Source organism: Pisolithus orientalis (genome assembly GCF_024613125.1).
Source record: "Pisolithus orientalis strain OTSU chromosome Unknown F5J12scaffold_32, whole genome shotgun sequence".
Classification (NCBI taxonomy): domain Eukaryota; kingdom Fungi; phylum Basidiomycota; class Agaricomycetes; order Boletales; family Pisolithaceae; genus Pisolithus; species Pisolithus orientalis.
The window spans coordinates 351,834-365,461 of NW_026260813.1; the positions used below are offsets into that span (position 1 = coordinate 351,834).

Genomic DNA, 13,628 nt, shown 5'->3' on the forward strand with positions numbered 1-13,628 from the left:
ATACTGTCGATATTGTTGATGGTATCTTCTTCGGCAAGAAATTCATAGACACCCCGGATCGTTTTCAAGAGGTCGGACACGGCCTTGTCTAGATTTGCTTGTTTAATGAGCAACTACGAGCCACCATGTGAGATGGCAAATGGATATGTGACTGGGAACACACCTGAGAAGCAGCTGTCAAGATTCCCAGCGCAATCTGGGCATAGGGGTGGACCTAAGACATGCATTCTATCATTGTATTAGATGAGCGGAAAAAATATATGCACATTGGAAAGGGTTGTGACGACTTCATTGAAAACTTTGAAAGGTTCGAGATAGGTATTGGTGAAGTTCTGGATGTCAGTGAATGCCGTGTTTGCATCGTTGATGATATTGGCAGTGCCTTCGCTGAGGTGTGGCATGGGAGCAATATTGTCGAATGCTTGGGCTGCATGATCGATGTCCTCTCCTACCGCAGGGACAGGTTTTAGTTCTTTTTTCGTTGCTGGTTTCTGCCCAATGTGACTGGTTAGTGCCAATTTTAGTCGGAAATAGGAGGTCACTTACGTCCTCCAATTGAACTGCCAGGGGTTGTCCCGGCTGCTCCTGTGTTCCCTCACCAGCACCGGTACCAACTGCCTCTGCCGCAACAGAACTTGGGGTACTGTTTGACTTACGCAAAAAGCGTCTTATCCTGGCAAGCGTTCCCCTGGCCGATGTTTCAGTCGGGGGAATGGCATCCCCAGCGGGGGCTTGCGACGATCGCTGCAGCCGTTTTTTCTTTGTTGTCAATGAACACCGTCGGTCAGAAACAACGAATTAGCGCACCGGTGACAAGTTAGATGTGGAATGGGATCTCCCAACTCCAAAGAGATGGCATTTCTTTGGATGCAGACGGGCCATCGAAAATAAGGATTTTTGGTAAATTGAATGATATGTGAGTTCTACTCAATGTTCCGTTCGACGAGGCTTGAAGAAGATCGCAAGTAGCTATTAGGGACATGCTGTGGACACGCCTAGTGGGTGTCAGTGGCATTATGTAATTCAGTGGTGTATGCGCAACCTGTACTACTGTCCGACATCCGTAGTACGTACTACCCCACGAGCAACGCGATCTCTACTACCGTGCGTCCGACATCCGCACGTCCACCTGCCCAACGACTGTACTGTGTATGTAAGAGATAACCTCAGTGATTCACACGGAAGAAAGTCGCGCTGCCATTATTTTCGCAAGCAGCTGTAACGAATGTGATACAATGGACGCGATGCGGGACTGTACCTATGTATTCTTGGGTAACTTGATTTGAAAGGTACCTGCAAAGTCACAGGTTCGCAGATATCGCACGAATGATGGGGAACTATGCAACATACAATGTGGAGGTGCAGTAATTTCCGGGGTGACGGTTCCATGCAGCCCCATGCGCGAGAGGGCACCGCGGATGATGCCTGCTGGGAAGGCAGCAGCCTAGAAACGCTGTCAAGGTCAAAATGAGGTGACATGTTTGGGTAGCCATACCAACTTGGCTCGTTTGAGAGTTTCGGCACGACCCTCCCAAGATGATATACGAGTGAGCGGTTTGAACGTGTTGTCTTGAAGCACAAACACACCCTGTAGGACGTGTCAACAGTGCATGAGGACAAGGTTTAGGGGTGACTACAGACGCGGTGATTTGTTCGTAGATTGTCGACCTGTTTGTCCCAGCACGAGACCCACAGTTCCTTGCAGATGAACTTGATCGCGTCGAGCGAGTCAGAGAAGAGGGGTCTGTCTCGACACAATCTACTCAGGACAGGTTATTATATCAAGTACGGGAGGACAACGTAGACATATGAATGACTTTTCTGCATAGTTGGCGCCTACGTGCAATCCGATAGCTTCTAGTCTGGACCGGACTCCCTCGTCCTCCTCGTCGACATACGAATGCGGACGTGCAGTGTTGCTGCCGACGCTGTCTTTGCTGCTGTGCTGAGGCTTTGCGACGGGGGGCGGAGGCACGAACCCAGCCTGTGCCATTTCGAGCTCGATCTTGGTTGCGCGGGCTGCTGCTACCGCAGAGGATGCCCGGAGTGCGCTGACTGCCTCGATGACGAGACAGTCCATCGCTGCGCCATCCACGTAGACGGCTGGCGGGTCTGCCAATGCTACGAGGCTCATGGTAGAGAGGTGCACGTGACTGGCGATTACAGGTTGCGCACTGACCAGACCACAGGCAGTGAAATGTCTGGGCTGATGGCGCTGTTCAACTCGACGACGGCGAGATTCCCTCCAGCGATGTCGATGTCGATGAACCCGCGAGACAGGCCATCCGATCCTCTGTCACGTCTCCGCTTTGCACTCGAAACAATGCCAGGCTCACGCAAATACGTCTTCACTCCAGCCACGCGTGCAGAGATTCTGTCTGAGCTCTACGATGCATTCTGGGGGCAATACGCTCACATGTTCCTGCCTCTGTCTAACTCGAGTCTCCCAATGCATGCCACCCTCAGCCAAGTGCAGGCCGAGCTCGGGTTTGCAGGTGCAGGCGCAGCAGAGGATCCTGTCATACCAGGTCGACCGTGTGGGCACATCTTCACAAAGGGAGAGAGCTGCTTCCGGTGCAAGTGCGCTGCCATCGATTTCTGCTCAGGGAGTTGTGTGAAACTCACGAATGTACTGCATATTTTTTCAGGGACTGTGCGCTCGACGAGAGTTGTGTTCTCTGCAACCGTTGCTTCCGCGCAAGCAGTCACGAGAACCATAACGTCAGTTTCTTCATAGCACAACAGTCCGGAGGATGTTGCGACTGCGGTGACCCAGAAGCATGGAGACAATCTCTACAATGTCCATATCACCCCGTCCTCCAGGAAGCAGAGGAGCTCTCCCATGCTGCCCTCAACACTCCAGATACTACTCCCAGAACCGCACCACGCTCCATATCAGAAGCTGAAATCCCTCCCGTCCCTAACTTTCCCTTCCGAGCACCTTGTCCTCCCGAACTGCGTGACATCATGGGCAGGACAATCGGCTATGCGCTGGACTTCCTCCTCGACACCCTCGACTATTCACCGGACGAGCCGACCATACCTGACAACGAAGCCGACCTCCGCCTACAGCCCTCTGCAGACCCGATGCAAAAAGACCAGTATTGCGTCATCTTGTGGAACGATGACAAACACTCGTTCGACGAGGTAATACAGCTTCTCTGTGACACCACTAACCGCGATCGCAAGGATGCAACGGCTATTGCTCATACCGTCGACGAACATGGTCGCGAGATCATCGACATGAATGCAAACGCCGGTCGTCTCCTCGAGATCGCCCTGATTATATCCAAGATTGAACTTGGAGTCACCGTCCGCAGAGCATACGACACCTTTCGCGAACAGGTCGCCATGGTCATCATCGAATGGCTCGTAGATCTCACCCGCAGTCGTCTCGGAGCCGACACCCTCGTCACAAGAGAGGTCATCGCAGCCGAATTGTTGTCTCCTAGACGTCGAGAGAGCAACATATATGGCTCTGGCCCTCAGATCCCTGACTTGTCAGCTGACGTTCCTGGTGCAGCGAGAATCGACTGGTTGTTTCTGTATCACACCAGGCTTTGGAAGAAGCCACGGATGTGTCTCAAGGAAATATACGCATCTATCTTGACACTCTCGCACCCCCACAAGATAGCCGTTGGTAGGAGCCCTCTCCTGTACTCGTTGACTTCCTCGACTGATCCTAGTCTTAGGCAGTCACTTTGCCGCCGTCTATCATCGCGTCATAGATGCATATCTCTTGGTAGATCGAGAGGCAGAGACGTCTATCAAGTATTTTGCCTTGCAGCTCTTCACGGTGCCTTCAGTCGCAAGCTACGTCGTGCGACACCATGACCTTGTCACACGACTCCTGAACATCATCATCAATTTCTTTACAAACCAAATTGCCGAGAAGCGCATCCTGAAGAACACCACTGCATCTACCGATGCCGGAGAGCTGGACGTCGAGAGTTTCCCATTCAAATCGAAGCGTTTCATGCCAGTGTTCAGCGACCTTCGTTACCTCTGCCACAACCAACCCGTGCAACGGCTCATTGCAAGTAACGTATCCTTCATACACAAATTCGCCAAGGTCTGCCAGCTGTTCATGTGTGTTCATCCCAATAAGCGTGCGGCGACCAGCCACGTAGAGTACGAGACGGATGCATGGATCAGTGTCTTCAACGTAACGTTGTCCTTGTCCCGGGTCATCAAGGTGTACGGCGAAGCATTTGCATGGGCCACCCCGTCACAACTTATAAATGCTATCACTACCGTGGTGCTCGAGATCATTACGGTATGTACGTTGAGCAACGACAAGCTCGACAAGAACAAGTTCTCGGCTCCTGCATTCCATTCTGTCGTCTTTGGTGACGCCGAGTACACGATCATCGAGTTCGATGTACTGGAGGAATGGGTCAGTTTCCACCACTCGTTGCACTGGCTCTTGGCGGAGCTGCTCAAACATGTCGATATCCTTTCGGAGGAGTCGTTATTGCAAGTTGGTGTTGCGAGCGTCAGGGATCTCTTTATGCGAATATCAACGGAGCCGATGATTTTGACCATGATTGATTTTCCGCTGCGAGGTAAGTTTTCTGGTCCAGTTGCGTGAACGGACCAAGATGAGGTTTGACTCGAAACAATCTAGTCCTCTCGATGGTGGCCCAGATTCGCTCGGGTCTTTGGGTACGCAACGGTTTCCCGATACGCGGACAACTTCTGCACTATCGCGATTTCATGCTTCGCGAGCTCTGCTACGATCAAGACTTGTTCATCCTCCAGACGTCTCTCATCATTTTGGATCCCAACACCGTCTTCGTCAGCATTCTGGACCGTTTTGGGCTTCTCCAGTTCTTCTGTGGCTCCGTCGTCCACCCCGTCTATGAGGGTGTACAGTTATCTAGTATGGTCGAGGAAGTACTCTACGTCATCATCACTCTCCTCACCGAGAAAGCGAGTGCATCGAAAATGCCACTCCCCGCGGCTGTTCGTCGTGAAATCATTCACGCTCTCGCGCCCGGCCCCTGTTCGTACACAGACCTCGTGAAGCGCGTCGCAGAGCGCTTCGTAGATGATGTCTGTTTTGAACACGTCCTGGCCGATGTGGCACACTTCCGAGCCCCTGAATCTACCTCGGACACGGGCACATATGAATTGAGGGATGAGTTATATGCCGAGGTCAACCCGTTCTATTACCACTATGCACGTAATCGACGGGAAGAAGTTGAGGGTGCCCTTCGCGCATGGTTGAAGAAAAAGACAGGCGAGACAGACCCCGTCGTCCTGCCTAAGCCGATCGGGATCGAACATGGCCCGTTCTCTATCCTTCCATCGTTGCTCGAGTCCGAGGTTCTTTTGCAGGTCATGTTCTATGCGATCTACAATATTCTTGCGCTTACTGAGGCCGCGGGGATGACACCCCCTTCGTCCGAGGCTATCCTCGACCAAGCGTTCTATCTTATCATGCTTGCACTCGTGGAGCGCGCTTCGGTTTTCAGTCATCTGGCAGCGATCAAGACGTTTGGTGATGATCACAAGAATCTCATCGATGTGATATGTGCGATGGAGCACAATGAGCATTTCAAGCCATATATGACCCGAATAGGTTGGATTCTTGGGGAGATCTCAAAGTTTGTTCCGGAAGAGGTGCAAGCGCGGCGGAAAGTTGTGGATGTGCCGGGGCCGGGTGCAGATGCGGAAAGTCTGCGAAAGCGCGCTGCGAAGGCCCGCCAGCAAGCGATCATGGCGCAGATGAAGGCGCAGCAGGCAAGCTTTGCTATCAACTTTGAGGACGAAGACGACGAGGATGATGAAGATGCCGCTACGTCGCCGGAGGAAAACGTATCGTATGGGTCTTGCATCGTGTGTCAAGAGGACCTCAACGAGAATCAACCCTTCGGAATGTTGGGCTTTATCCAACCGAGTCGACTGCTGCGGAAGCACCCTGACGGCCACAGCGCCTACTTGAGTGAGCTTATGTCGATGCCTTCGTCACTGGACCGGACGAATCAACCCGCCCACCCATCTACGTTCCCACCCGTTGGCCCAGACATGTACGAAGACGTCACGCATTTCCCGCCCAACTTTGGTGGTTTTCCATCGCTGTATACGCGTTTTGGTATACACACGTCTATGTGCGGTCATATGATGCATATGGAGTGTTTTTCGACATACAATGTATCCATTCGACAACGGCATCGCGCCTATATGATGCGAAACCATCCAGAGAACATACTTCGCAAGGAGTTCATATGCCCGCTGTGTAAGAGTCTAGGGAACGTCATTCTTCCCATATCCAGGCCGTCCACGACGCCACTCAGCAGTGTCCCCTTCCACGACTGGATCCGAGCTGCTGGTATATCCCTTCTCAAGTCCAAACCGGACCCTCTTATGGATTCCCTCCAATTCAGGAACGGCACGGGCGAGTTCGTCTTCTGGAGCGTTCAAGACCCCAACTATATGAATCACCTGCGACGCCCGGAAGTGATGGAGGCTCACAAGATGCTTGAAAGTTTTATGAGCGTAGTTAGGACTATATCTCAGCAGACGCGGCACCTCCGAGATCGACCGGAGCCAGAACAGGGAGAACGAGGCGCGGGGATCTATATCCCTGAAGAAGTGATTGGGTACACGATTTCCTCTATTGAGGTTGCCGCTCGTGGTACCACGGGTTCTTCTGCCGGCACCGGTACCATCGCCGATAGCTTGTCTGAGACGCAGCAACGAATGATTCGCGCGTTACTTGGTTGTCTTTCTGCCATTGCACGGTTGGAGTTGGAGGCAAGGCCAGATGGTGGTAGGGAATTGGTGAAGCAAACTATTGTTAAGCGGCTGCTGCCTGAATGGAGCCGCACGTCGCTCACGTCGTTCTCGTATCCCTTCCTTCTTCGCGACCCGCTCAGCGTTCTCGTGGAGACCGCGGCAGTCGCACCGGAAATGCTTCAGCACGTGCTCATTCTATGCTACTATGCCTGCTTAGCGCGCACTGTCGTCGGCATGGTATACGTACTCAACAAGGCGAGGTCGTGCAATGGTCTTCAGCCGGTCGTTCGCAGCCACCCGGAGCTATTTGGCGATGTCAAGATGTTCTTTATGTCCGTTGTACGGCACTCACCGATTTTCGAACATACCGCCACCCACGTGTTGGAGACGTTTGGAGAGGGACGTATCGAGAAGACGCTTTATGCGTTTACACTTCCGTTCCTTCGTCGGGCAGCGATCCTGTGTCGTTCGGTTCTCCCGAATGCATTCTCTTCGTCGTCGTCCCACTCCTCCCACCAAGACAACGAGTATAAGCGTCTCTTGTCGTTCCTCAACATCCCACCCTTGTCAGACCTGCCCAACCAAGACACGCTCCAAAACGCACTGTCAGGGTGGTGCGCACACTATGGCCACTCGCACGCAGCGTCGCAGCTCAACTGCGGTGTCGTCCTTGACTACCCAGCGGTGTACCGTATGGCGCGTCTCCCTGTCGTACTCGATAATCTGTTCAATGGACGCGAGAAGGTTATGAGGTGTGCGCGGTGTAATACTGTCCCCGTCGATGCCGCGATATGTTTGATTTGTGGGGTGACGTGCTGTATGTTGAGTAATTGTTGCATGGATATTGAATCGGGCGGACGAGGGGAGTGTAATATGCACACGCGAGAGTAAGTTTCTGGATTTCATTGATGTGTTTCTTTTTCTTCCTCGGCACATTTGGTGGGTTACTGACGGGTTGTTGTTTATATATATATATAGATGTGGTGGAGCTATCGGTCTATATTTTGTGGTGAAAAGATGCTCGGTGCTTTATCTCTACGCGAACAACGGGTCGTTTGGGCAGTCCCCGTATTTGGATGTTCATGGCGAAGTCGATATTTCTATGAGGTGAGTTCACATTTTCCCTTCCCACCTCATGCGCTGACCAAGTACCAATTATAGGCGAGGAAGACGACAATACATCCACTGGCTGAGGTGGGAAGAAATACGTAAAACGTGGCTTAATCACGGCATTCCTACCACCATTGCCCGCAAGTTGGAGAGCACCGTAGACAATGGTGGCTGGGAGACGCTCTGAGATAACAACTGTTTGTAATTAGATGTTTGTTTGTCTGCTTGCTTACATTTCTTTCTTTCTCTCCGTCATTTAGTAAAACTTGCAGCAGTTTGTAAGTCCTCCGTCCCTTGTATTAGCACGTTGTGTATTAGACAGCAGTAACATAAAGGATGTATCATGCATGGGATGTATGTTATATTTCACTCGTCACGGTAGAGATGGCGTTCTTCAATCGCGCAATGGTTCGTTCTGGACCAAGGACACTAATAATTTCAGGAATGCTTGGTCCAGTCTGAGAAACATCGGTCCGACCTAGTCAGAAACATGCACAAAATTATGGCGTACCTTCATTGCCGAAAGAGCATGACGAAGTGCGGTCATGAAGCTTTTCTGCTTGAGACCTGTAACCTTACACACGTCGTGAATGACCGTCGCGACGAGTGATATATCGCCGCTAGTAAAATCTTGGTCAACGAAACGAATGGTCGTTTCCAGTGCAAGTACTTTTCGAACGTTAGCCGTGGAAAAAACATAAAAACAGGAGCGGCAAAAGTATAGCTCACAGTAGTCGTCACTTGGAACAGATCTGATCATCGACATTGCATCTGACGATGCGTAGTCCGGATCCACGAAGAAGAAAGGTGTGAGCGATGGTACGTCAAAGACGTTGATTATTCGTCCCTAGAAAGCAGGTGGGTTCTTTCGATGACGGGATTTAAGCACACAAACACGTACTTGGAGCACGCGAATCACCTTCGCGATATAATCTGGCGTAGCATATTGGCTATAAAAAGAGATTGAAATGAAACCACACCATCAACAAATCCATCGGGACTAGAAGTCTAAGTACCTCGATGGGAATTCCGATTTGACGAGTTCGCGTATCCGGCGCGCATGATGTGCGGTTGCCTCGTCGTCCTTCCAGCTGCGCATTAGATGGTGCTTGTTCAGGTATTCGAGTTTGGCAGGGTCGAGTATGTTCCGGCGATGTGTCAGAGCGCTTAGGTCAAACTTGGCCACATAAGGGCTACGGTCAGGCCCAAATATCGAGAGATCCAGTAATACGTATATAGACACGCACATGGTGAACGAGTTCTGGGAGCGTCATAACCGCAGTACTGTCTGGGGCTTGAGAGTCACCAAAGGGAGCCGGTTTTTTGTTCGGGTTGTGCTGTGCCCCCCAGCCTGCCAACGCCAGCCAGTTGAGCAACGCTTCAGACTCCCACCCTCGTCGCTATCCATACAAAACAATTTAATTTGGGTGAGTAACCGGGGCGGGGGAAGGTGATGAAACCGGAGGCCTACGCACTGTGAAGTCAAGTACAGAGACGTTGCCTTTACGTTTCGACATTTTAGTACCGTCAGGGTTGAGTAGGATGGGGAGGTGTGCGAATTGTGGAGGTTTGAGTGACAGAGATGCATATAGATCCAGGTGCAATGGAAGAGAAGGAAGCCACTCCTAGTCGAAAATGAGAATGTCGATGGATGTATGCGCGTTAACAAATGATTGGAGAGAGCGTACCTCACCACGTAGCACATGTGTAATCCCCATCTCGTGGTCGTCCACGATGGAAGCGAGATGATAAGTAGGGAAGAGGTCAGACTTCAGAAGGACGGGGTCGGTCGGCAGCGACGCGTGTGCATCCCGGAGAGCGCCAAACACCAAGTCTGTCGCTACCTCACGTTCGGGCAGCCGATCATCCTAAGACCACTTTGAAGTGAGCAGCAGCAGCTATATAGGTTGAACGCTTGCAGAGAAAGACGTACGTTGAACCTCACTATGGAACTTTCACCTGCGCGTATACGCCGCGCCACTTCTTCTTCTGTGAGATGCAGACACTCCTTGTCGTACGTTGCGTTAGAACCTGTGCGAGCGAGCCGTTCCCTCGTGGATGCCAACTTGTCGGGAGAGCAGAAGCAGCGATAGGCGTGACCTGACTGTACAGTCAAGGACAAAATGTTACTTGTGATCATAATTGTTTTCTTGGACGTAAGTGGTAAACCACACGTACCTCAAGAAGTTTGTGGGCATACGTTCGATATAGATCCAACCGCTCGGACTGCCTCGGTGTCAGTCGACTCGAACCACCAGCTATGGAGATTGGGATTCGAGTACCTGATAGTATGGGCCGTGTGGACCATCCCGACCTGGCCCTTCAATCCGAAGGTCATCAGACACGAGATACAGAACTGCAAAGTTCGCGATTCCCCCTCACCGTAGTCATATTCCAAACCAGACCATTCTAACGCAGCTCGAATGCCGTCGACAGCACCGGTCACATAACGAGTCTATAGTCAATGAATGTTTATCAGAAAACGTAAAGTCTCCGTGAAAAACCGGCAACCCAAACCAAGGGCGTACGGGGTCGGTGTCTTCGATTCTAAGTATCCACTTTCCACCATGCTTCTTGGCATAGAGATGGTTATAAAGTGCTGTTCTGAGTCCACCGAGATGTAAAGCGCCAGTGGGCGAAGGTGCAAATCGCAAGAGTACCATGTGTATGGACAATTGCCGAGGTGCAAGCTCAAGTGTGCGACCCGTGTGTAACCGGGGTGACTGGTAATCTAATCTACATTCATAAACCTCAGAGAGACGGCAACGGCGCTTTGAAACGCCAGCCAGAGGATACCCAGTGCTACGATGACGAACACGTCGGGAACCACAGGTGATGCGGAATCGAAGCCCAGGACTTTTGTTCTGGCTTCCAGAGCCTCCAAACTCGCCCAGATCCAAACCAATATTGTGCTCGATGCCCTCCGGGCAGCGTTTCCGTCTCTTTCCTTCGATACGTCGTTCATGTCGACGGAGGGGGACAAAAATCAGTCACAGGCACTGTATTTACTCGGTGGGAAGGCACTTTGGACGAAGGAACTCGAGGTCGCACTGAAGGAGAAAACTGTAGACATCCTCGTCCATAGTCTGAAGGACGTCCCGACAGTCCTTCCTGATGGATGCGAGATCGGTGCTATCCTGGAAAGAGAGGATCCAGTCGATAGCCTGGTCGTGAAGCAGGGATTACCCTACAGGAGGCTGGAAGACTTGCCAGCCGGTAGCGTTGTTGGCACGAGCAGTGTGCGTCGAGTAGCTCAATTGCGCAGAGCCTTTCCAGGGTTACAATTCATGGATGTGGTGAGTGGGCTATCACCATCCTCTCGCCCATAATCACCCGGTGTATTGAAAACTATTGCAGAGAGGAAACCTGTAGGTCTCTAAGCCGTGTTATGGCTGGCCGCTCAATAGCGTATGATCTTTCAGTAACACTCGTCTTGCCAAATTGGACGCGGCGGACGGTCCATTCACAGCACTTATCCTCGCCAAAGCTGGTCTCGTACGCCTCGGATTGGGTGATCGCATCACAGATGATCTACATGCGCCAGTTCTTTACCATGCCGTATCCCAGGGAGCATTGGCTCTTGAAATCCGGACTGACGATTCTCAAATACGAGAACTCTGCGAGGCTCTGACACACCGCGAAACTCAGCTGAGATGTCTTGCTGAGCGTGCTATGCTGCGTAAATTGGAAGGAGGATGCAGTGTCCCCGTTGGAGTGACCACCTCGCTTACTCATGAGGAGAGTGGACCAGACGGATTGAAACAAAGTCTTTTGCACATCACAGGCTGCGTTACGTCGATCGACGGTTCTTTGCATGTTCAGGGGGCGCTGGCGGAGACGGTGCAGAACCCAGAAGAAGCGGAACAACTAGGTACTAGACTGGCAACTATATTGATCGACAATGGGGCTGGAGGAATTCTTGAGGATATCAGTCGGGACAGGGAGAAACGGGCAAGCGAAGCAAAGGAGAAAGAATGATAATGCATATCTGTATTGATAGTATATACATATCAATTCGTGTAACCAATCTACCCGCGGATGTCCACCTGAAATTCAACGATAGCGGCGATGAAAACCAGCGACGTTCAAGAATAACAAGAGTGTCGATCTACCTCCCCACGAGCGCCTGCAAGTCCCTTGGAAATGAACACGGACAGCAAGTGACTCTAAAGCAGGGAGGATTCAAAGACATTACTTCGCCCAAAAAAACTGGGAACGCAAATTTATACTGAGATATTTACACCTGTTTGTGCTCTTCCCGATCGGGATGTCCCCCGCACGACTATGATGACTCTTGACAAAGGTTGGAGCAGTACTGGTATGGCGTCCATTTCGGCTCGACGTCTACGCAAGGAGCTCAGCGAGATCAACATCGAAGGATGCCCAGCTGGTGTGTTTTGCCCATCTCCCACTTGGTTTTTGCGCCAATTCTACTCCAACGGATAGGCATCAAGCTCCTTAGCGCAGATAATTTCGACACTTGGTTGTTCTCTATAGAGGTCTTAGGCGAAAGTTTATACCAGGTATATATAATAACCGTCCTGACCCACACTCCTACTCATCATCTGACGTGCCTGCGCTCGCAAGGGAGAAGTTTTCAAACTCATGTTTCGCTTCGATGCCAATTACCCCATTTCGGCACCAGCTGTACAGTTTGTCGTAGATGAGACAAGAGAGGCGCCTATCCACCCAGTTCGTGAAATCATCCCTCATATTGGCCGTTTGCTCGTGGAACACTGACTCTGCGGGTGCAGCATATATATTCTAATGGACATGTAAGTGTTTATCGACACACTGACTTTGGAGAGCCTTTCCATTTTCCGAACGTATATAGATATGTGCATCTATCCTTGGGACTGAGTGGTCCCCGGTGTTGAGCGTGTCCGCTGTGTGCGTCACGCTTCAGAGCATGCTCGCATCTTGCAAGGTACGAGATACCTCATCTTTTCCCCTTGTGCTAGAGTAGAGAACCGTTCTCCAGGTCAAGGAACGGTGTGTATTCTCATCGATTCCGCCTCTGCGCAACCTGATGGCGTCATATCTAGGCCCGTGGATAACGACAGATATGTACGGACCGCGCCCGATAATCCCAAGAAGGTACGTGCCCTTTCTTTCCCTTGAAAATTCTCAGGGTTTATCCCACCTGCGCAGACGCGTTTCCAATATGACGGTGAGATTCGATCGGATACCATCAGCATGGCTCCACTCACTTCATTCTTTCGTTTTTCGGCCTAGATGACACGTGAGCCCACTATCCACTGTTGCACATTAGACATACTGAATCGACTTTTTTAGGGTGTAACTATATACTCTTGTGTAGAACAGACTTGCATGTCGAATCCTGTTAGCATTTGCACATACACAACTTTTATCTGGACAAGATTTCGAAAAAAAATAGTCCCCTGGTTTATGTGGTTCTGCCTTTTGTACCCAATGCAGTTGGTTGGTATGAGGTATATGTTCTATATACACTTCCCCGCCTTACTTTTGTTGTATTGGTTGGCTCTATAATCATGTGCATCAATACTCACAAGCAGAATGGTGATGAGTTATCAAGGAAAAGGGTGCCCAGGTTCATGGCATATTCCAGCCTTGGGATTCACTAATGTAGTGTTATGCCTTGCTTCACATTTCCCCCTTTCTGTTTGCTACCCCTGTCCATGACTGCCATGTATATTTTCCTTTATTCCTGGATGCTGTTAGGCCCAGGCCCCCAAACTCTTCGTGAGCAATGATCATACTTGACTGACCATTCTGGTCATGTGGGTTCTTGTGCC

The 13,628-nt window shown here is 51.0% G+C and overlaps 6 protein-coding genes across 6 annotated transcripts; 4 read left to right on the forward strand and 2 right to left on the reverse strand.

Moving 5' to 3' along the window:
• Positions 1-28: 28 nt before the first annotated feature.
• F5J12DRAFT_850746 (uncharacterized protein) lies at positions 29-978 on the forward strand. Its single transcript, XM_051746523.1, has 5 exons — positions 29-113; positions 164-214; positions 267-491; positions 547-744; positions 808-978. Exons 3-5 carry the CDS (start codon positions 419-421, stop codon positions 819-821), a joined length of 285 nt encoding a protein of 94 aa, XP_051597147.1. The 5' UTR covers positions 29-113; positions 164-214; positions 267-418; the 3' UTR covers positions 822-978.
• On the reverse strand, positions 979-2,170 carry F5J12DRAFT_850749 (NO signaling/Golgi transport ligand-binding domain-containing protein). Its single transcript, XM_051746524.1, has 5 exons — positions 1,818-2,170; positions 1,642-1,759; positions 1,496-1,588; positions 1,351-1,444; positions 979-1,293 (listed from the first exon to the last, which is right to left on the reverse strand). Exons 1-5 carry the CDS (start codon positions 2,132-2,134, stop codon positions 1,259-1,261), a joined length of 657 nt encoding a protein of 218 aa, XP_051597148.1. The 5' UTR covers positions 2,135-2,170; the 3' UTR covers positions 979-1,258.
• F5J12DRAFT_850752 (uncharacterized protein) lies at positions 2,167-8,071 on the forward strand. Its single transcript, XM_051746525.1, has 6 exons — positions 2,167-2,580; positions 2,649-3,640; positions 3,693-4,565; positions 4,628-7,628; positions 7,720-7,848; positions 7,903-8,071. The coding sequence occupies exons 1-6, from the start codon at positions 2,198-2,200 to the stop codon at positions 8,036-8,038; spliced, it is 5,514 nt and encodes a 1,837-aa protein (XP_051597149.1). The 5' UTR covers positions 2,167-2,197; the 3' UTR covers positions 8,039-8,071.
• A 139-nt stretch (positions 8,072-8,210) lies between these two features.
• On the reverse strand, positions 8,211-10,514 carry F5J12DRAFT_906926 (uncharacterized protein; the record flags this gene model as incomplete). The annotated part of the gene is made up of 12 exons (XM_051748844.1): positions 8,211-8,309; positions 8,363-8,698; positions 8,753-8,801; positions 8,868-9,028; positions 9,099-9,251; positions 9,327-9,476; positions 9,540-9,719; positions 9,785-9,955; positions 10,030-10,077; positions 10,134-10,171; positions 10,234-10,306; positions 10,380-10,514. 12 exons carry the CDS (start codon positions 10,512-10,514, stop codon positions 8,211-8,213), a joined length of 1,593 nt encoding a protein of 530 aa, XP_051597150.1.
• Positions 10,515-10,574: 60 nt separating this feature from the next.
• Positions 10,575-11,851, forward strand: F5J12DRAFT_850771 (porphobilinogen deaminase, dipyromethane cofactor binding domain-containing protein). The gene is made up of 3 exons (XM_051746526.1): positions 10,575-11,147; positions 11,209-11,219; positions 11,274-11,851. The coding sequence occupies exons 1-3, from the start codon at positions 10,659-10,661 to the stop codon at positions 11,827-11,829; spliced, it is 1,056 nt and encodes a 351-aa protein (XP_051597151.1). The 5' UTR covers positions 10,575-10,658; the 3' UTR covers positions 11,830-11,851.
• A 320-nt stretch (positions 11,852-12,171) lies between these two features.
• Positions 12,172-13,086, forward strand: F5J12DRAFT_725056 (ubiquitin-conjugating enzyme/RWD-like protein; the record flags this gene model as incomplete). Its single annotated transcript, XM_051741588.1, has 8 exons — positions 12,172-12,241; positions 12,298-12,374; positions 12,439-12,543; positions 12,606-12,626; positions 12,686-12,778; positions 12,833-12,843; positions 12,897-12,948; positions 13,003-13,086. The coding sequence occupies 8 exons, from the start codon at positions 12,172-12,174 to the stop codon at positions 13,084-13,086; spliced, it is 513 nt and encodes a 170-aa protein (XP_051597152.1).
• Positions 13,087-13,628: the final 542 nt, after the last annotated feature.

What these genes read in the sequence shown, in the direction of transcription:
- F5J12DRAFT_850746 (XM_051746523.1), top strand. Translation starts at nt 419, where the DNA reads ATGCTTGGGCTGCATGATCGATGTCCTCTCCTACCGCAGGGACAGGTT. An exon ending in TCTTTTTTCGTTGCTGGTTT is followed by an intron (nt 492 to 546) that starts CTGCCCAATGTG and finishes GAGGTCACTTAC; the next exon opens with GTCCTCCAATTGAACTGCCA.
- F5J12DRAFT_850749 (XM_051746524.1), bottom strand. Translation starts at nt 2,134, where the DNA reads ATGAGCCTCGTAGCATTGGCAGACCCGCCAGCCGTCTACGTGGATGGC. An exon ending in ATCTACGAACAAATCACCGC is followed by an intron (nt 1,589 to 1,641) that starts GTCTGTAGTCAC and finishes CACGTCCTACAG; the next exon opens with GGTGTGTTTGTGCTTCAAGA. An exon ending in CTCTCAAACGAGCCAAGTTG is followed by an intron (nt 1,445 to 1,495) that starts GTATGGCTACCC and finishes CAGCGTTTCTAG; the next exon opens with GCTGCTGCCTTCCCAGCAGG.
- F5J12DRAFT_850752 (XM_051746525.1), top strand. Translation starts at nt 2,198, where the DNA reads ATGTCTGGGCTGATGGCGCTGTTCAACTCGACGACGGCGAGATTCCCT. An exon ending in GAGAGCTGCTTCCGGTGCAA is followed by an intron (nt 2,581 to 2,648) that starts GTGCGCTGCCAT and finishes ATATTTTTTCAG; the next exon opens with GGACTGTGCGCTCGACGAGA. An exon ending in GATTGATTTTCCGCTGCGAG is followed by an intron (nt 4,566 to 4,627) that starts GTAAGTTTTCTG and finishes GAAACAATCTAG; the next exon opens with TCCTCTCGATGGTGGCCCAG.
- F5J12DRAFT_850771 (XM_051746526.1), top strand. Translation starts at nt 10,659, where the DNA reads ATGACGAACACGTCGGGAACCACAGGTGATGCGGAATCGAAGCCCAGG.